Source organism: Microtus ochrogaster, unplaced genomic scaffold (genome assembly GCF_000317375.1).
Source record: "Microtus ochrogaster isolate Prairie Vole_2 unplaced genomic scaffold, MicOch1.0 UNK45, whole genome shotgun sequence".
NCBI lineage: Eukaryota > Metazoa > Chordata > Mammalia > Rodentia > Cricetidae > Microtus > Microtus ochrogaster.
This window is the reverse complement of record NW_004949143.1, coordinates 211,349-233,936: the sequence shown is the minus strand read 5'-3', so window position 1 is coordinate 233,936 and position 22,588 is coordinate 211,349. Positions and strand designations below refer to the sequence as shown.

Genomic DNA, 22,588 nt, shown 5'->3' with positions numbered 1-22,588 from the left:
TCTCTCTCTCTCTCTCTCTCTCTCTCTCTCTCTCTCTCTTTCTCTCCCTCCCTCCCTCCCTCCATCCCCCCTCTCAAAAAAACACATACATTGAATTAATTTAATACTGAAATGAACATATTTAAAAATAATCATCCATGAACTAATTAAGTAAACTCCTTCTTGAGCCCTAGGTCAGGATCTCTGTTTCTCAGGAGACTACTCTAATTTGATTCCCTTGCTTCTGGTTTTCAGCATATATGATATGATGTGTGTATAAGCAGATTTCCTATGTCCTGCCTGACTGGAATTAGTCGAGCTCTTTGAGCCTATGAATTTGAATTTTCTTCTCCACTTTTCTCTCCCCTCTTGCTATTTTATCTATTTTATCTAAATGTATGGTGACCCTTCTCGCTCTACCCATCTCATCTCTCATGCTCATTAGCAAAGTTTCCATTGAATTTGTTTCTCCAGGCACAACTTTGAACTATTATTTGTAGCATGTCTTCTGATTTAATAATTATTTTTTCAGTTGCATTTGGCCTTCTGTTTAGGCCAGCCATTTAATTCTCAAGTTTTATTGTTAGTGGTCTGACTTGTAAGCCTTCTCTTCAGTTCTTTTTCCAATTTTCTAGAACACTTTTGGTGATTTTGTGTTCCCTGCAGATGTTCCCAGGCTTCTTTTAGAATATAGTAAACCACAGTTCTTGCACTCTATAGAGATGAAGTTACAGACAGTTCTAAGCCTCTGGCTACTAGGAATCGAACTTGAGTCCTCTGTGAGACAGATAAGTGCTTCCAACCACTGAGCCATATCTCCAGCCAGAGTTCATCAGTTCTTGTCTTACTACCAAACTCTACCCTTCACTGTGGTGTGGATGCAGCTAGGAGAACGTCCAGGATAGCACTGCTCCCCTGGGCCATGATCCCACATCCAACCTGGATTTTTCAAAAGTATTTTATACATTCACTTTATTTTAGTATGTGTATATGGTGGGTGCACGAGACGGTGTATAAGCAAAGGCCAGAAGACAGTTTGTGGGAGTTAGGGCTCTTTTTCTGCCTTACCTTGTAAATTTCAAGGATCAAATTTAGGTCATCAGGTATGGTGGCAAGTCTCCTTACCCACTGAGCCATCTCTCCAGGCTCACTCAGAGGCCAGACCAATAAATTGGAACAATCTCCCAAACAAATCTACTCCCACTTGCTGGCAGTTGTCTGAATTTCCAGTCAGAACACTGAGCAAAGTTTACGGATATACTAACACATTGAGACAATATTTAATTCACTACACATTATGGTAATCTGTATATAATTCCAGCTACATTTGAAGCATTAGTTGGCCTTATGACTCAGAAATTTCAAAGAAACATTACCTCTAAGGTAAGCAGAAGTAGGTCCATTGGGAGTTTAAAGTCCAGAAATAAGTAATTGACATCAACTTTTTGGCAACATCCATAGTCACAGAGATAACTAAGAACAAAATTTCAATTCTAAAAGTCTCCATAACAAATGAGGCCAGCCCAATTAACTGCCTGCAGAAACTGACTCTGTGTTGAAACAACCTCCCAAATAGATCTGCTCCCACCTGCTGGCAATTGTCTGAATTTCCAGTGAGCACAGAATGCAAGCTGTTCCACAAGCACGCAAACCTACGCAGAGGCTTTCTAGCTTGAGTCTCTGCTACTATGTGACAATTTCACACATAGTAGAAATGGGTCAATTTCTCTTCTTGTTTTGGACCTCAGTTTTCCCATATTACAATCCAGTTAGTTAGCCAAAATGATATAGATTAGCTCCACCTTTTCGGTGAGAAAAAGAGAATCTCTGAAAGGAAGTCTGGATGATCAGGAATGACGTGACAAGACTCACAATAGAAGAACGGGTAGGGCTGAGTCGTTCGAATATGTGATCAGTGGCATGTGAATCTCATCATTCCTTTTTTCTTTCATGTCCATTTCCTGAAACAGTGCGGGAAGAAGGGAGAGTAAAGAGTTAAATTTGCTAGTGTGCAAGACATTGAGCAAACCATGAGAGGAAAGCTTTCCTGGCTTCAAGCAATCTAAAATTGGCACCGGGTACTGAAGGAGAGCAGAAAGGGTGTGTTTCTACGGGTGTGACTTTGGAGATGCAGTTCTAGTGAACATGACTATGCCCCTTGTGTTATCACTTGGCATGGGGCTCTTGTGATGCCTCTTTTTGAACTAGCTCTGTCATGGCTCCAAGCTGAGATACAGCGGATAGTGCGAAGCCATTCCATAGCCTCTGAGACCCTTCCAGTCCAGGTAGGGGAAACAATAAATACCCCCTAACAAAATCCCAGACTCTTCTATGTGATGGCGTTTTGAACTCAGGTGCATCGGTACCTTCTGGTGCACATCTAAAACACTGACTTTTGCCTTCTTTTCCCCTTTAATAGTGTCAGCCTGGGTCTAACTTCAACTCTGCATTTCCTGTCTATGTCAATGAATCACACCTTAGGAAGCCTCCAGCTGAATACTTTCAGCTCCCTGAATTTGTTTTCCCTGAGAACCCAAAATCAAGAAGAATAACTCTCTGGGAAATTAGGCTCCAAGAAAACAATTTCCATCCTCTGTGGTCAAAGTTCTGTCCTAAGATCCCTTGGTAAGAGATTCCATCAACCCAGTCAAAGACCAAACACATTGGGTTAAGCACATTGAGTTACTGGAGTGTCAATGATCTGTGAACAACCTCCTGATTCACCAGAGGTGCAAGTGTTTCAGAGTGCATATCTAGCCGTGACAGTTAATGGCCGCACTTCTTTTGCTGCAAGATACTTACTCTTGGATACAAAATCTTCTAAGAGAAACATATTTCCCTTCTGCGAAGAGGCCTAGAGCCAGAAGCCCCTGAGTTCAGTCTACGCAATAAGCCCCTCCTTCTCACATGGTTGAACCTGGTGGCTGGTGCTGGTCCGGGGACGACTGCAGAGGCTTGAAGGGGCAGGAAGGGGGGCGAAGCGTGTGTTTTTGTGTGGCTCCTGGCACCCGCGAGATTGGCTCCGCTGGTGCTGCCGTCGGAGTGGGCGGAGCCAGCAGCGCGCCCGCCCCACTCGGCACCCAGTCTCAGCCCTGAGCGGTAGCAGACGGAGCGCACCTCGCAGCAGCCGGACGCACCCTGTGGACCGCTGCGTCGGGGAGAGCTGCTGCTGAGAGGCTGTTCTTTCCTGCTCTGGGCTCCAGACCCCGCACTCCCTGCTCCCTTCAGGTCTCTCCTTAGGGTCGCAATTCTACGAAAGGGTTAGCGATCCCGCCCCCTTTGCCCTTTACTGACTCATTCCCACCCTAACCCTGTCCGCTTTTCCAGCTGTCCGCTGCGGTTCCCAGAGCACCGCAGCCATGGGCATCCGAGGCTTGCTGCGAGCTGCCGTGCTCCTGCTGCTCATCAGGACTTGGCTCGCAGACAGCAACGACCCCAGTCCTACCCCGAAATTCCACTTCGAGCCATCCTCCAGCATGCCCGAAGTCATCCTGGATCTCTTCAACTGGTAAGCGGCCCATCCTAGCTGAACATGGAAGGGACAGGGACAAGCAGAAGGTTTCGGTCTCTTGGACAGAGCGGGCTGGGTGCAGGGAACTCAGATCGGACTTGCCTAGGGGGATGAAGCAGGTATGGGGACAGCTGTGAAATAATACTCATGGCTTCAACCCACCTGTTACTGCTGCACCTTCCCAAGCCATGAGGCCAGGAGCACCCTCACCCCAGAGTCTACCTGATCACCCTCAAGGACTGAGGTCCCAGGCAGCTTTTCCCAGCTATATTCTTTGAAGCCCATGGGAGTGGGGGTTGTACATGGGTAATTCGCAAAACAGACAAGAAAGACACCTGTTTGAGTGAAGATTTTTAGTCCATTTGCTGAGGCAGTCTCTCTCTCTCTCTCTCTCTCTCTCTCTCTCTCTCTCTCTCTCTCTCTCTCTCAAAAACGGCAGATTGAAACGATTAATTCTGTGAAATTAGTAGCTGTAAATGGCATAACCTTCCAGCTTAAGAGGGGTAAGCTTTTGTGCTTACTCCTATGAAAACATTTGAAGATTTCAGTTTTTCTCTGTGTTTGATTTAAAGTTTGTTTAGGTCTGCAAGTATCTGAAGAGGGGATAAATCGTCATCCTTGACATGTAGATCTCTCTCTCTCACACACACACAAAAACGTGTGTTTGCTGTGGCTACAGATCTGGAGTGCTAACACATGGGAAATTCTGTGGACAGAAACAGGCGGGAATGTATTTCTTTAATTTGTAAATAATTCATGTGCATACTTTGAAATGTTACAAAATTAAATTTTATGATTGAGGGAAATGAGGAAATAATTTAAGTGGCAAAATAGAAATAAACATGGATTCATAAAGGGGGAGTGGTTAAGCTGGGCAAGGTTCCAGCAGGCAGCCCTGCAGTGCTCTCAACCCAACTGCGTCATTGAATACATATGGGGGTGGGGGGAAGTGAAGGAGAGATGGAGGGACACACACACACACACACACACCAGAGAGACAGACATTGCAGGGACAATGCGTCAAAGATCCAAACAGTCATAGTGATAGTGACGCCTGGGGCCTGTCGTCATTTCAAAGCCCTTTGGGGATTGAAAGTCTGGATGGATTCAATGAGCATCTCAGAGACCTGTGGAAAGGCCAGCTTTATGCAGCTGAGCCGCTTTCACTTCCATGTGCTCACCTAAGAAACATCTAGGCTGAAAGCACATGCGTAGTGAGTAAGATGCCTGCTCCCAGGATGGATCTTTTCGAAGGCAGCTCTAAACCCCAGGAATCCGAAATGGCTTAGTTCCATGAGGGCCATAAATCTATGCTACATGAGCAAGACACTTTCTCTCTCCCTACCCCCACCTCTCTCTGTGTCATATGTCATATGCCAGTTCTCAGGCACAAGAATGACATAAATGGGGGCGGGGATCGCTCAGACCAGGTAAAGTAGAAAACATGAGCTCAGCTGGGGGTGGGGGGAACACTTGCCGATGGGAACTGACTTCCTGGGGCAATGAGGTAGCCCTGGAAAGAGGATTGTCAGCATCCAGGGGGCACTTCAAGGTATAGTTTCTCAAAGAACTAAAATGGTGCAGTTTTCTGAGGGTCTCATGTGCCCACTTTCCCTCCTCCCCTATGGTGCCGTTTTCTCCCACCCACACCTTCTGCGTGCTAACAGGGATCCAGGCCTTGGGCCCCAGCCTCTGGATTAAAGCTGTGAAGGGGGAGGGGAAAGGAAAGAATCTGCGTCACTGCTGCGCTTCTGGCTGACTCACTGTGGAAGGGGAAGAAGGGAGGGGGAGAGCACAGACACATATGACTGGACATGTTTGCATATGTACAGGAGCACGGCTGGCTTCTGGGGAGTCAGCCACTGGCAAGTGGGCCACTAGCCAACCAGCATTTACTCAAGGCTTCTCTGTTTCAGCAAAAATTGTGCAAATGAAGCTGTGGTTCATAAGATTTTGGACAGGGTGCTGTCAACATATGATGTCCGACTGAGACCAAATTTTGGAGGTAAGCAAATCCAGACACCAGAGGCTTTTGTGTTAGATACAATAGGGTCAGTTCCACCCTGTAAGCTAAGCAGGCTCTATACCTCTGCTCCCCAGATCCTACCTTCTTGAGTCTGCCAAGCCCTGCAAGGGAGCACCCAGAGACTCCCAACCTCAGGCCTTCTGGAATGTACCTTACATCTATGGACCAACCTTTCTATGCCAGAGACTTTCTTTCCCTTCTTACTCCTTGCCAAAGGTGTTGCCACCCTTAAGTAATTCAGAGAATTCAGAATTGAGGCCATGGTTTTCTCTGCCTCTGTCTCCTAACCCACCTAGGCCTGGGACCATTCCATAATACCCTGCTTTCCCAATTCTTCAACTCCTACCAAATTCAGGCCAGCTAGTATACTGTACTACATGTGTTCTTCATAAAACTCAGACTGATGGCCACTAATGATAAAGTTCCAACAACACAGAGGTGAGTGACAAGGAAGCTGGCACATCTGTCTCCAAGAAGCCAGATTCTGCTTATCCCCGACCACACCCAGAACCTACACAATAGGAGTATCATTCGGGGACGAAGGAGACACCTAAGAAGCCCAAACCAAGGACAGACAAAAGAAAAAGTGCTTTAAATTGGGGTTAGTTAATTTTCAGCTCGAAGACAGCAGAAGGAGCTATAACGCAGGGCAGCTTCCTCTAGGATGGGATGCAGTCATGAGTAATCACCACTAATGATTCCCATTTGTGTTCATACGCAACTGTATTCTAAAATACTGTGCCACCTTGAAAACCAAGGCAATGGCTTCCCTTGGCCCTAAATTTAAGAAGTGAGACTATTAGCTGGTGCTTCCCTTTCCTCCACTCTGCAAGGGCAGAAGACACAAGCCCAGGGCTCCAAAGTGAGGCTGCATGGGAAACCAGATTGGCAAAAGCAGAAGCAAATAATACCTTTATGCTACTGAGGCTCCAGTGGTGGCACCTTTTCCATGCGGATCCTCAAGGGAAGGGGGAATATAGAAATTCAGGTGGTGAAGCACAGTTAATACCCCTTACATGGTACTAGCTTTGAATCATTTGTGCCAAGCCTCAGAGGATAGCAGGAAAATTGATATTTATTTATTTATTTGTTTGTTTGTTTGTTTGTTTGTTTATTGCCTCGTTCTTATTCTAATGTTTGTCAGCAAAAGCCAAACAATAGTCATCTGCATGCAATGAGCACACACTCCCCACTGTTTCAGGCTCAGGCTGCCCTCCTTGCAGTATCCCGGACTAAAAGAGGGGGACAGAGGCAAGAGTGTATATCTGGGTATTGGCCAGCAAGTTGGTCCACAGTAGGCCTGATGCCCCTTGCCACTATCACTCATGTTACATCAAGTATTATGATCATGCCAGGCTGTAGCATCCGGTAAAATATGGGCCCCTACATTGATTTTGCCAAACAGATGGAAACCGTAGAGAGAGGAGACAAAGATAACTTAGGACTACCTGCCATTTAAACAGAAGGAAACACTACAGGCTGTAAGGCTGGGACTGTTACATGGCAGAAATATGGCAGAAGATCCGTTGCTAGGCTGAAGCACTCAGGGTTTAGGGAACCCGGCTCCCTGTATTGTCTCCTAATAGACAGAGACCCCTCTATATTTACATTTTAGTTATATATATTATAGTTTTAGGGCTTAATCTTCACACGTAAGAATGGTCCTGACTCCCTCTCTCACAAGCACAGGAACATGTCACAGACATCCAACATTGTACAGTAAAGGAAGGCATGAAGCATGTTTTGCCACGGGCTACCTTAGCTAGTTTGTAAGGCGGCCCCTTCTTAGGTAGAGAAATCACAACAATGTCCCTTTCCTCTGGTTGTGTTCCTGTGCCAGATCATGGTTTGGCATTTCAGTCCCTACCTCCCTTTAAACTAAGAGCCCTTTGGCAGGCTTCTCTTCTGTCCCTTTAGTTCCATAGCATTCCCATAAGAACAGACAGCACTAGCTTGGTCTAGAGAAGCCGGACCTTGGAGGAAGGGGCTGGCAAACATGTCTTGGAGAAAGGGGCTGGAATGTAGGCTTCTCTGGGACTTTCTGGGGCTTGTTGCCTACTAACGTAGCTGCCATCTGCAAAAAGTATGGGGAGAGCAGCCTGAAAGACAGCAATCAAACATGATGTTTGGAGGAAGCTCTGACACTACATCACATTTTCCTGGGGCTTTTCACAATAGCCCTGAGTGCTGGAGTCTGGGCTGTGCCCTAACAGAGCCCCATTTGCTTCTCAGCTGCCATTCACACGCTTATCCCCCTAGAACACTTTTCCCTTTGAAGCACTGGATTTGAAATAACACATTTTCCTCTCTTCAGCTCAGCTTCTAGGCAATCAGCCTGCAGAGAAAGCAGCAGGCTGGATTGCTAGCATCACATGTACACATATTTCCCTAACAGCAGTGTGATGTAATACAGTTTGCTGGAAGCTGATGAGAGAATAGTAAATTATATTTCTCCATCGCATCTAACAGCTTACTGTTTTCACAACCATGAGAATATTTGAGCCTTGCAAATGGACGCAGGCCTAAGAAGGAAAAATATTAGGGAGCTGAACACTAACATACAATTACACACTCAGCAACACTTGCACATTAATCAAATCACCATCACGCAGTATTCACTCACATAAACACACTCATGAGTTCACTCACATAGACATACAAAAACATGAAGATACTCACTAAAATTCACACATTAACACACACGCACAAACACGACCTAAACTCATACATTAACACACATAAAAATGGCCATACATACACATATATATTAGTAAAATACTTGATCATGTACAAGCATCAGAAATAATCACAAAAATGTATTTATACACATAAATGCACACATTAGTTTGCACAATCAAACATATACATGAACTTACTCATACTTAACATGCTCACATGTTCATTGTCATGAAAACATATTCACACATGCAAGCAAATACATCTCTACACACAGACAAGTTCACAAGCACACCTATATATGAACACACTTGATCACATGTTCACTCAACACAAATATGCTCACACTTAGTCATTTATATCCACATGCAAACACACAAATACATTCATACTTAAGAGCAAATATATTAACATGTTCATACATATACACATAAATATTCTGACACATTGACAAATCATCAGCACTCACATGTTTTCACATGTATATATAAATGTTAGTATGCACATATGTATATTTTAAAAATCCACTCACTTTAATACACAGTAGCACATTAATACACAAACATGGTCATATATGCAAATATACCTATAAATTATGTCATGTTAAACATCACACTCACACTCATTATCACAACCACACAATTCATTCACATTTACATTTGCTTACATGAACATCCACTCAGTAATTCACTCCCACAAGTGGACAAACATTGACGTGTTCATACACAGATACACATGGTACAGATTGGTGCACTCTTATATGCCCACAGACTCAATCACACTAGCAAATTTACTTGTACACATTGACACCTTACACATTCATGCTTACAGCATCACACATGACCACAATCACATCAAATAAAACGCATATTCTCTCACACAAATATGCTCACATACACTCAGATTCACTGACAAGCTGAAAGGGGGTGCTCATCCATGTTAAGATACACACATACTTTTGCATTTACTACAATGTGAGAATGCTAACATGTTTTCATACACACAAACATGAAGACATCCCACAATACACAAGTTCACACAGTGAATGACACATCCTCATCACACATTGACCTGCTCACATATCACTAACATATGCTAGACTCACAGAGATACTAACATATTTTCAATCCACTCCACATACACAAATAGATGCACACAAACACATACACACACTCACAGACATACAGACATGTGCGTACATTCATCTACTCAGAAACATCTGACCACATCTGTTGAGTGTACTCTAGTATTATCACATCCACTCACATTTCCACAGAAACACACTCACACTCACTCACATGCTCATGTTGTCACTGCCGTATAAACACATTCACACACAAATACGAATTCATTCACACAAACAGGCAAGCTCACAGACACCTACAGATGAGCATACAAGATCACACATTCATTCACATGCGGCTGTACTCACACCATACACTCACATGCATGTTGGCGTATGCTTGAAGGCTACTTCCACATAACCTACTGAAACAAACATGTTTACATTCCTGCATGTTCCTTCACACGACACTCATAGTCACGTGTTTGCTGCCTCGGGATAAATACCCTCATATTTCATTCGCACTTGAACTCTCTCCTGTGTGGTCTCCCACATAACACACTGGGTCACACAAACATGCCACACACTCACTCATACATAGACGTGCTCACACACGTGTGGACACATTCACATGAACATGAACACATTTCCCAATTCACTAGCAAGCATGCTCACCTTCACTCACCCAGAAACATGAAACTTAGTTCCTTTTCCTGGGCTTGTTGGGTTTCAGTTCTTTATCAGAAAGCAGTTAGAACCGAGTGCTTCATACATATTTTTCCTTTTGTGTTGCTTTTTATACCTTCCTCTCAGCAAGCACGAGCCAGGCCTTGCCCTAAGCACTTGACCTTCATTAGCTACGATAGATAGCATTATCCCCATTTGACCCACGAGGAAGCTCAGGCTCAGAGTGGTTAGGTGACTTACCCAGCCAGCAAACATCAAAGCTAGTTTTAGCCTAAACAACTGGGTCTTAACCTTTATCCAAATGTTCACGTGGTTGTGTCTTCCTGTATTGTAGGTGCCCCTGTGCCCGTGTCCGTATCTATCTATGTCTCCAGTATTGAACAGATCTCAGAAATAAATATGGTAAGTCTATAGGTTCTAATCATGGTGCTGGAGACAAGGGACAAGAAGTATAGTCGTAAGCCAACTCTAATTGTTCTGATCTTGACAGAACTCACATGGTAGCTCTCTGAAATAGAAAAAAGTCAATTGAAGGCCCATATCACAGCATATCTAAAAATTCAGTTACATGTAGATTATTAACTCAAAAAATCTTTTTTTTTTTTTGGTTTTTCGAGACAGGGTTTCTCTGTGGTTTTGGAGCCTGTCCTGGAACTAGCTTTTGTAGACCAGGCTGGTCTCGAACTCACAGAGATCCGCCTGCCTCTGCCTCCCGAGTGCTGGGATTAAAGGCATGCGCCACCACCGCCCGGTGGGGGGAAAAATCTATGGAGCTTTTAAAAGTTTTAATAGCTCACTATAGTTGTACTGCAGGGTAGGTAAAGATTTATTTCATAAGACACACGAGTTACAAACCATCAAAACAAATACTGGTATTTGATGTTCTATAGAGGCTATTCTGTATAGCCAAAATTTCTGAAACTTCAGTTTTACAAAACAAAGCTACTGTGATGAGTGAAAAGATAATTCAGAGTAGGAAGACATATGTGCAACACAGAGAGCAGGGATTCAAAATATACAAATGCCTGGAGACTGATAAGAATATTTTAAAGTAATCAAAAATAATCAGCAAATATGAATGAGAGCTGTACTTTTGTGAAGAAAACTAAATGGTGGATGAACATATGAGAAAATACTCGACCTTGTTAGTAATAGCAGAATGAACTCACAGTGAGAGCCCACTATATACATATCAGATTGCCTAAAACCGGAGTCAGATGCTGCCGATGTTGGTCAGCTGACCTGCACCGCTAACCCTCGCTTATTTTCAACTTTTGCAGGGATGCAAATGGCCACTTTCACTTTGTCATTGTTATTTCTTCCTGGTTTGAGCATGTATGTTGTTTTTTTACACAAATACATTGTGTGTTTATATGTGGAAATATTCTCCAGGAATACAAGAGATCAAATTATAGTTATACACCGCAACTTGAATGGACTTCACAAATACAATATTGAGGGGGTTGGGGGACGGGTTCCAGACATAAGAGTTTGGTTCTAGTCAGATAACATTCTAAAAAGAAGTCCAAATAAGCGCTGTTTCTACAACTACACATAGAGACAATGAAACGCTAATCTGAAGCATGGTAAGTAGTGTCATAAAATCTTGAATAATGAATGTTTCCTGCTGGTTGTGGGAAATGTTCTCTGAAAGGGACACATTGAAATTTGAAAGTTATTGGTAATGTTCTGTTTCTTAACCTAGGAATTAGTTAAAGAAGCTTCATTTTGCTGTTCTTTATTAAATGTTTATGTTTTATGCACCCGTCTGTATGATGTGTTCCATATGGTAGTACATATGTATGTGTGCACATGTAATCTGTGTATACAGTAGACAGAGAACTAGACAGCCTGGCAACTGTCATTTACTGATCTCTATGCAGGACTACACAATCACTATGTTTTTGCATCAGACCTGGAAGGACAAGCGCTTAGCATACTATGAGACCAACCAGAACCTGACTCTGGACTATCGTATGCACGAGAAGCTGTGGGTCCCTGACTGCTACTTTGTGAATAGCAAAAATACCTTTGTACATGATGTAACTGTGGAGAATCGTGTGTTTCAGCTCCACCCAGATGGGACAGTACGATATGGCATCCGGTGAGTTCACATAACAGTATTGGACTGTCCCAGCAAGCTTCCTTCTTCCTACTGTGTATCCCACAGGTACATTAGAAGAGATCCCTGCTTTCCAGATCTGCCTTGTGTGCACATATACTTTCAAAGTTTGCCACGGGCATCCTAGGCTGCCCTGTCCCTGCACCTTGGCTTCTGCTCCTCCTGTTTTTCCACAAGTCGAAACTTTGCACACTTTCACATGCTTTCCAATTCCTGATGCAAATGTCTCCCTTTTGCTAAATTGGTAAAAAGCAGGAAGTCCCATTTTAGATGCTATAACCAACTTCTGCCCTTTCAAATGTGCCCTATAAAGGGAGGTTGTATTAAGTAATCCAAGCACACTGGGAACAAAGCTACTTTATTTTGTGGACAATAAAGAAAGAAATTTACAACATCGCCTGCCATTTATGAAAGAAAATAGTGTTTTTATTAATTTTATGTAATTATCATATAGATTTTTTAAAAAAAGAAATCCTGATTCCCTGGACCAAAAGACCTCTTCCTCCATTGTTGATTGTGTATGTTGTTTTCTTTATTCCCCATACAGTGAGGGAGGGAGACTGATGAACACTGAAGCCTGTGCAGTGAAGAAGGTACTCCACCTCTCTGCCTGCCTCTTGTTTGCACCAGGCAGGGTGTCAGGAGAAGGGAGGAGCTAAAGCAGTGAGCAGGATAGGGCGGGGCTTCTGAGCCCTTGCTCTCTTTACACACAGAACATATGCACACTGCTAGCCTTCACTGGTCTGTTTGCAATAGCGCAGTCACCAAAGCTGACTTCACAGTTTCAGCTCAAACAGATTGTCAGTAAAGGCAAGCTGAGAGGTCATCTTAGCCCAGAAAATGGTTCCTGGTAGTGGATACCATAGTTTGTTTGACAGGTTGTTATAGATCTAACCATTCAGTTTCTCTTACTCTAGAGTGCTCCCTGCCCATTTATTCCTTCCTTCTTCCTCCATCCACATTTCTATGGAGCCATTAAATACCAATGCAATTGATTGATCAGAAATCACTCTTGTTTAAAGTAAAGAAGGCATTGGCTGATAAATAATACTTGGGAAATTCATTTTTTTAAAAAAGAGGGAGGTACACACATATATACATACTACTCACTCACTACCCTGTCCCAAATTGAAATTCCTACAAGAATTGACAGGGACTAAACTAAGTTAGCAGATGGGAAGGGAAGAAAAATAGATGGGACAGATATGATATGGGACAGCAGAGAGCTTTTTTAATTATGTCATTTTCAAACACAAGCATCCCCCTTGCTCCTCCAAGGGCATTTTCTCAGATTCTTCTCCTGGTTGCATAGCATAGCAACTTGATGCTTATTCTGGCTGTATCTACTGTCAGCACTGGCTGGGCACTTCATTGATAGGCATTTTGTGCCCTCTAGCATCTTTCTAGCTCTTGGTGCGACAAAGGCCCTCACCACTGACATGGATGTGGATACGGTCAAAGGCAGGCCTGGGTGCACACCACATACCTGCCTCTGTAGCTATGTAGCCTCATGACATTGATCATAGTGTGCAGTGTCCTCTCAACAGCCTTGCTGATACTTTAACAAGCACAAGTCTTTCTGTCTTTGTATTGTTTTCTCAAGGGCCCTTCCTGCTCTGATGTTCTATGGTTTTTCTGACCTGACATATATCTGCTCTTTATTTCAGCTCTGCCAAATCTTGTGATTCTTTGTCAAATTCCAATTTTATCTCTTTCTCTCCCTTCCCCCAATTTCATACACATGGGTCAATCCTCCACCTACCTCTTGCCTTCCCACCCTGTAGAATCCTTAGCAGTGAACTTGAATTGTTTTCCCCTTCCTTTTTGTTTTCTTTGGCAGACTCACCACAACAGCAGCCTGTTCCCTGGATCTGCGAAAATTCCCTTTGGACAAGCAAGCCTGCAAACTGGAGGTGGAGAGCTGTACGTACTTCTCCTGTGGCCCCTTGGTCACTGTGCGGGGCTGCTGGAGTCAGGAAAGCACAGGCAGAGTTGCACAGCCCCTCTGCTCTCCACTCCCATAGCTCTCCCCAAGCGTGTCCACAAGCAGTAGATAAATGGCAGATGAACGATGGCTGCGTAAGAAACTGACAGTTGTATATATCTGGCATCTGAGAGTATGTGGTCTTTATGGTCTAGCCAATTCAACTGAAAAACTATACATACTTGTGGGTAAAAATTCGTAGCATCTTTTTGGCTACACATTCCTTCCTGCCTAAAAACTCTCTTTGCAAGTGTTCAGAATCCCCCAGGCTCACCCTCAGCAAACCACAAAAGAGCCTTCCTAATGCCAACTATGCTTTGGTTTTCCCAGACTGCTGTCGAGTTAAATCTGCCTAGATTAACTCTTTGTTTCCCCTCCCAGATGGCTATACTGTGGAAGATATTGTATTATCCTGGGAAGATGAGAATGCCATCCACATTACTGATGAGCTGCACATCCCTCAGTTCACCTACCTGGGGAGGACAATTACTAGCAAGGAGGTGTATTTCTACACAGGTAGGCCAGAACCCCTCTTTCTCTCCTGTTTTTTTGTCCCCTTTACACCACTACAAACTATTCTGGGCATCTGCCTTTGATCCTTGCAGTTGGCTCCTTCCGTTACCATTCCTGTGGTTCTGAACACATCTTTCTTCTCCACTGATAAAGCCTTAGTGGCTAATGGCTTACCCCTACAGATGGAGAATAGATGTGGAAGGCTTGGACAGGTTCACAACACTCTACAGCTGGAAACGATTCCTGCTCTTCACAGGGCTGGCCTCTCACCCTCCATCTGTCTGCTGCCTGAAAACATCCCATGTGGAATGAGTAAGGCAGGAAGGGGTTAGACCTGGTTTGCGTACCACATGGAGCTTACAGCACTGTGTTCTTACAGGCTCCTACATGCGCCTGATAGTGAAGTTCGAAGTTCAGAGGGAAGTCCGCAGCTACCTTGTGCAGGTCTATTGGCCCACGGTCCTTACCACCATTCTCTCCTGGATATCATTTTGGATGAACTATGATTCCTCTGCAGCCAGGGTGACAATTGGTAAGTCCTTTGTATCACCATCTTGGGAAGAAACTTGAGCCATTTTGCTTAGAAAAAAAGTAAAGGCAGAACTGGGAAGACCTCGAATTTCAGGTCTAAGTTTAGGGAGGCAAGAAATGTTTTAAGCAAGGAACAGCCTAGGATACTGGGCTTTTTGGTTTGTTTTTGCCTTCTGTAGGGCAAATTGCTCTATCTTTTCCTTTAGGAGTACAAATATGTGCGATACTTTAGGGTTTAGAAACCCTCTTCAGATACTAAAAGAAGGCCTATATGGAACTAGAGGTGTAAAGTACTTTAACCATGGCTAGGAATTTGAACTTGATGCAGAGAAATCAGCCTGAGGTGTAGACTTGCTAAAAACCGCAGCTGTCAAGGGAGACCAAACCTATACTGTCTTCTTCATAGGCTTATCTTCTATTCTTGTCCTGACTACCATCGACTCACATATGCGGGATAAACTCCCCCATATTTCCTGTATCAAAGCCATTGACATCTACATCCTTGTGTGCCTGTTCTTCGTGTTCCTGTCCCTGCTGGAGTATGTCTACATCAACTACCTTTTCTTCAGCCGAGGACCTCGACGCAATCGCAGGAGATGCAAGAAACCCAGGAGGGTTGTTGCCCGGTACCGCTACCAAGAAGTGGTGGTGGAAAACGTGCAGGTTTGACATTTTGACTGACAGCCAGCTTTCCCTCGTCACCTCCTCAGCCTAGGCTTAGCACTTGACCCTTGCAAGTTTCACAGTTGCTTTAATCTTCATACGTTACTTGTATATGAAAGGCATGCCCACACTCATCTATAGTTGATCATTATTTGATATAATAAGGCAAAAAAGTCAGAACTTGATTTCTCTAGATCTTTGAGCTAAATTTGCTCCATTTTATAGGCTTTTAGCCCAAGTGATAAAGCAAAAAGGGAAGGTGAGGCCGAGAAAGACAGACACCAGAGAAGCTAGTCTTCAAACATTTCCTTCTTAGCACTTCAGATACCTGAGAACAAACCCGGCCTTTTGCTTTGGGATATATATGGACGCCCAGCAACACGGCTCCTTTGCAGAGAGCCCAGCCTCACCCTACCTAAAAAGCCCACATATAGCACACGGGACTCCTGAGGCCAGAACTGTACCCCAGAGAGGCAGTTGCTGTGATGCAGCTATGGCATTCTCTACATGCTAAAACAACTTCCTGGTCCAGTTTCTCAACCCCTTTGAGCATGCCAGAGAGCCCAACAGGTTATCAAAGACATCAAACAGTAGCCTTGCAAGCACTAAACAGGAAAGTCCCCTCCTTTTTCTCTTCCCCCATTCTTGCCCACTAGGTGATATGAAACTGATCAGCTTGTTTATTATTTCCTCCAAGGATGGCCTGATTAATGTGGAAGACAGAGTGGAGGACAGAGCTGCTCCCCTTCCTGACAGCCCCATGCAAGCTCATCTGGCAAGTCAGGAAAGTCTTGGATCCTTGGTGTTTACCTCAGAGCAGGCCCAACTGGCTACCTCGGAAAGCCTCAGCCCACTGTCTTGTACCTCAATCCAGGCGCAACTGGCCACTGGAGAAAGCCTGAGTGATCTGCCCTCCACCTCTCAGCAAACACTGAATGACTGTACCATCCACTTGCATGGCTTCCTCACTAATGACAGCATTATCCCCATCGAAATCTGCAACCATTCTGAGGCCTGTGATGACGAAGACTCTGAAGAGAGCCTAAGCTCTGATGAAAGCCATGGCCATGACAGCAGCCCCAGTGGAAGGCTCATGTTCCCCAGTGGCCAGAGGTGTGTGCAAGAAGCAAGTTGGGACCTTGATAAGATTGAGAGCTTACAGGATGACATCAGTATCAAGAGCAGCTGGCTTGGCCTTGACGAACCACGCAAGGCGGAAGCTGACAGTACCTGGAGCCTTACTGATGAGGAGCTCATGGCCTGTGACCGAGAGAAGGATCATAGCTCAGAGTCTGAGGAGAGTTGTCCCCCAAGCCCTGGGTGCTCCTTCAGTGAAGGGTTCTCTTTCCAGATCTTTAAGCCTGACCGGGTCCCGAAGGTTGATAGGTGGTCCCGTTTCCTCTTCCCTCTTTCCTTTGGGTTGTTCAATGTGGTTTACTGGTTGTACCACATCTATTAGTTTCCTATACCCCCACAGCTGCAAAGATACTGTCATGTGTTTCCTTCGTAGTTCCTTCAGTTTTGTTTTTCCCGCTTCCCATTGTTCATTTTACCTGGCAGTGTTAGGGCAATCAAACCTGTTGGGCCCTTTTCTTTATTATGAGGTGGAGAGAAAATGGAGAGAACATGTAGCCAGAGGGTAAGGGATTGAGGAAGACTTGAAGTTAAATTGCACATTGATTTCCTCCTGCCAGAAGACTACTACCTTTCAAACACTTTGAACAGTCCATCAGCCTAGAAATGCCTTTGAAAATGTTTAGAGGACAGAGAAGAGCCAGGCTGAGGAATGAGGAGAATCTGAGCCTAGTTCACAGACATTCCTGGGAGCTTTCTTTTCAGTCCCCTCAAGGTGTTGACATTGCTTTGGCATCGCTTTTTTTCTTCCTATGGGCATCAGGCATCTTGTCCGCCTGCTAAAAGGGGCTTTGGGAGATGTCAAGCCAAGTTGGCCTGGGGTACGCAGAGGAGGGGCTAGGCATAGCTTGGATATGCTGACAAAAGGAAAGTTGGAAAACATTTGTAAGTGCCTTGTACTTTGAGTGTGGAATTGTGGTACAGGAGTGGGAAGGGCAGGTGGGAGGAACTGCAAAGAGACACAGCAGGGGAAGGGAGAATGCATGCTTCTAGCCAGAGTAGGTAGGACAAGGGGGCGGTGCCAGACTGGAGTTTACATGTGTTCAGATGCTCCCTTTAAAGTTATTAGACCTTCTCATGCCTGTATTTCTACTTTGCATTGCCTGACAGTAGGGACTCGGTACTTCTGTTCAGGTAGGAGTTAGCTTTCTATTGATTGCTGAGTTGATTACTAGTTACAGTCAAAACACTTGGTGAGTAAGCACTAGCTGAGAAAGTTCAGACTTGATATTTCACCACTGGCCTAGGATAGCATATGGACAACTATTATGAATCTATATACTAATCCTTTTTGTTTGTCTAGTGCATAATAAGTGTCAACGAGCTCCCTGAGCCATCACATCGTTGGATCCTCACAGGAGCCCTGTGAGCCAGGGAAGACAAAGCACCTTGTCCCCAGTGTTCCAAGGACAAAGTAAAGCTTTTGTGCCATGCTTATGGATGCTTGTTCTTTCTCCTTCTCTGCCTAACTTGCAGCTGATGCACTCCCCTACTGTCCCTTCCCTTTGCTCAAAGGGACACCCTACAGGAATATGCCTGCCAGGCTGCCAAGCTCACTGGACAGCACCTAGAGCATCTCTGTAGGAAGAGGCTACTGAGCCGCCACTGAACATGGACTGAACGGCCCCGCCTACTCAACAGGGCTCCTGATGAGAGTAGGATGAACCTGCACACCGATCTGCCAAGAAGTACCAGCTCGTTAAGGTCATGAGGGGGCTTTGCCAAGCACTCATTCTGTTCCCCCCTTCCTCTATAGGCAGCCTCTCCTTCTGCCCTATACCCCACTGCCCACCCACCTCCTTAACTGTACTTCTGTTTTTATACATTTCTGTGTATCCCTGGAGATGAGTGTGCATGCATCCAAGTAGGTCTAGTGCCATATAGCCATTTGAGAAGCTGAATAGCACTACAGTAGTGTAAATATATGTTAGTATATGAATGTATATCTGCACTGTGTGGGTGAATAATTTATGTGTATGTATCTCTATGAGAGTGTCAGTTTGTACATATGTACTTACATTAGCACAGGTGAATGCATGATATGTACATTTCTAGAAAGTGTATGTCTGTATACCTGTGTTTAGTTGGTGTAAAAGGACATATATCAAAAATCACATATATTCCCTGTTGGAAGTTCTTGTAGAAACATCAGGACTCTAGTGACCTGTTTTGACCCAGTAGGGAGAGTCTTGTTTAGCTGAACTAACAGTTTCCTTCCAGTTCTAGGGATGCAGGGAGCAGGGTCTATTGGTTTCCATCAACTCCTCACTCATCCTCCACCCATCTCTGCTGTGTCCTGTGCTGAAGAGCCAGAGCAAGTGAACATAGTCCTAAGAGGTAATATTAGTGCCTTGGGGCTAGAGAACAGTTGGTCCGTGGGATAAACTGAGAGCGCTGCGCATTTAGCTTGATGCTGCAAGGTGTCAGAAGATGAACTGGGAATAAAAACAAGGTGGAGACAATGGGGTAAGGGTTCAGAAAATTGGAGAAAAGGATTTTCCTTTCTCTTCTGCACACATAGATGCAGTTCCAGACTCATGCGTACACGCCCAGCCACACACTCACATCATCACACATGCATACATCAGAAGCACCCACGCTTCTAGTTAAATTTGCAGGCATAGCCAGACACACAATAGACATGCACACACTCACACATACTTTAAGACAACTCAAAACAAGGAAGTTACTACCAAAATGATTCCCTCTTTTATTTTGGGAACTCAGCACAAAGAGGACCAGATTAAAGAGAGAGCAGAGCGCTCTCATCCAGAATCTGAGCATTCATTGGCTGTGTTCTTGAATTTTGAACCCTATAATCTTGAAGTGTTGGACACATCATTGGAGCAAAGTTACAAAGAGGAATTGGAGTAGCAGGAACAAAGGGGCAGCAGAGGAAGAGCAGAGAGGCCACTTGTAAATTTTCATATAGCTAGCTATTTTATACCCTAAAAAGACTATTTTGCCCTAATGTGCTGCAATGAAAGCAGTTAAACTCTACTGCAATTAATATTCTGTGTGTTTAAGTGTCAAAGTGTTGTGGAGATTTGGCAATGACAACTTTTTAGGAACTTGAATCTTCTGGTTTTCCCACGTCTGTGGTCTGTCTTACTTGAAAGTTGCCAGATCTCCCCTTGTGTTCTGTGTGTGGTGTGTCGTTTATTGTCAAGCCTGATTCCAGCTGTCACCAGTTCCCTTTCAGCCATGCAGGCATACCTCTCCATCTGGCTGCCTATATATCCTTCCCAGTGTCCCCCAACTCCAAGTGGCTGTGGAAGTACAGAGCATCTGAATAGTGCTCCTGGGGTGCAGCCAGTCCAAGGGCATGGACAGAAAGAGGAGCCTTACTGAATCTGGGATAGAACAACCCACTTTACTACTCTCCTGTCTTGCCCTCCCCCTACCTTTTCCCTAGAATCCCTAATTGAGCAGGACACCAGCTGTCTGTCTTTCCAAAGAGTCATTTTGTCAAAGAAATGTGTGATGTGTTTCCTGTCCAGTTTGGTTTGCACTGTAGGGTATCTGCAGAGAGAACAACAATCTGTTGGGTCTTAGTGAAGTTCATGCAATGTATTCTTGGAATTTGTATCATCCTCGTTAATAGCAAGGCTGCAAACTCTTGGCATACTCAGAAGCAAGTTTTGCTGAGATTGTGACCATTCCTAATGAGGGTTCCTTACTCTGTATATACAGTAGCTACACCTTCAAGCTATTAACTACTGAATGCATTCACTAAGCACTCCATCTGCATGATACCCTGTGGTAGTAAGCAGAACTTTCTAGCTTCTCCACAACCCAGCATCCAAAGTAATTGTAACTTGTCCTATCAAAAGTGCAGTGTGTTCGTGTTTGTTGTACAATATGGTGTGATTAATATGAAACCTATATCAATCTTGGGCCTTCAAGAGAGAGAAGAAGGATGTTAAAGTATCTCTCTGATATACTTACATTATAAAATATGCCAACTGGTCAGGGTCATCCATACAGAACTGTGTCAGAATTCGCACCCACAATCATGCCAGACAGTATCCCTGGAATCAGAATTTATCAGCAAAGGTAAAGGCACCAAATTTTGCATAGTACTGTAGTAGATGTCTTTAGATAATGCCAGAAAATTTTTCCCATGGCAACTAAGTCAGTTACATTCTGGAAGCATATAAATTATGGTAAAGTCACATACATACAGATCTTCAGCAGTGGTATTGGAGCAAGACAATGAAAAGCCAGAAGAGAGAATGACCAATAGCTTGGTGACCTGGGTGGTCTAACCTGCAAGGGTCACAGAATAGCAGAGCTTCACTAGATAACTGGGTGCCCATGGTGAGTTCATTCATTGACATTCTTGTGAGAAAAAGACCTTGACCAGTACTAACTTCAAGAAAGTGAAACATGAAGAAGCATAAAACTATGCTTCTGAAAAATATACAGAAATATAAACATGTAAATAGCAAAAAGCAAAATAAAGATCTATAAAAGCAAATACTCTGGTGGGTCAATGTTTCCTCTGTATTAGATTCGCAGTGCTACATGGGACATCCATCATAGTCTGAAGGCATCTGGCTTCCATTATTCTTCATGGCTTTAAAGAAGAAGGGAGTTAGCAACATTGTCATTGAATAATTCACAGTTTTTCACAAAGCATTCATAGTCATTGGAAACCAAAGCTTTAAGATAGAGCAAATCATTATGATACCAAAATATGAAGTGAACATTTACTTCCACCTATGTATGTAGGGGAGAAAGCAAAACAAGTGTTGTTTATAAAATACAAAAGAGTTTTTGTTTTCATCTCCACCAAAGTAGATGTGCAGAGCATGGAGCAAGAAAGTAGGGGGGTCTAGTTGCTGGGCACAGGAGAGCATTCCCTGCCCCTTGCCAGCCCTGAAAGAGCTGGCCCTGCTCTTCACAGGAGAGTTGGCCGGGGTTGCATGAGCTCAGGAGAGCTGGCTCTGCCCTCTGCTGGCCTCCTCAGCCGGAGAAGACAAACTTGTCCTTTACCAGCTGTAGTGAGTTAGCACAAATAGTGGCATAGTTGCAGGAGTGCTGGCATCAATGGGTTCCGGGAAGCTGGCCCTGCCTTTCGCCTGCAGGGGAAGGGGTACTGGTGGAGGCCCAGACTGCCCAACTCAACTACCACCCAGGCCTACATCCACAGCTTTTCGTTAGCCCACCCCAACACCTACGCCATCAATGACCATCTGGAATGCACGAAGTGACTGGTCCTGCAGAACCATAGCCACAGAATCTCCATGACTGGGACAACAGTAGGATATCCAAAAAAGCAGTTTTGGTGAGGGTCCAGCATTGATGGTATAGCAGAAGCCAGAGTCCTTAAACCGGACTGACAACACATTACACATGTGCATTTGCAAGTAAAGTTGTTTGGGCAAAAAGGTATATACTGTGTGACACACCGCAGCTCCCAATACCACTACGGTGACTAATATGTGATGGAGAGGTGGGCATGACAGAGGAGCAAAGAGTGGTTTGGTTTGGTTTTTTTATCTTTTGGGAGGGGAGGCTACACGGGTGGAGGGTAGACATTGAATGACTGGGAAACGAGTGGTATTGGGGTACATGATGTCTAAAGAATCAATAAAAAATGTTAAAAAGAAAGCAGAGGAGCCAATGGTTTAGGGTTAATCTAGATTAAAAACATTGTAAAGTCACGCTGAAACATCCTAGTGATGGAGAGAGTC

The 22,588-nt window shown here is 44.3% G+C and overlaps 1 protein-coding gene across 2 annotated transcripts; it reads left to right on the top strand.

Moving 5' to 3' along the window:
* The first annotated feature begins 3,044 nt into the window (after nt 1-3,044).
* Nucleotides 3,045-21,363, top strand: Gabrq (gamma-aminobutyric acid type A receptor theta subunit). 2 transcript variants are annotated; one of them, XM_013354471.2, is made up of 11 exons: nt 3,047-3,207; nt 3,307-3,487; nt 5,407-5,495; nt 10,277-10,344; nt 11,826-12,046; nt 13,905-13,987; nt 14,430-14,564; nt 14,941-15,093; nt 15,499-15,755; nt 16,453-16,868; nt 18,193-21,363. In XM_013354471.2, exons 2-11 carry the CDS (start codon nt 3,339-3,341, stop codon nt 18,197-18,199), a joined length of 1,578 nt encoding a protein of 525 aa, XP_013209925.1. In that variant the 5' UTR covers nt 3,047-3,207; nt 3,307-3,338; the 3' UTR covers nt 18,200-21,363. The 2 variants fall into 2 exon arrangements, with proteins under 2 accessions (XP_005369225.1, XP_013209925.1); XM_005369168.3 differs by having other exon boundaries at nt 3,045-3,207; nt 16,453-21,363.
* The last annotated feature ends 1,225 nt before the right edge of the window (nt 21,364-22,588 follow it).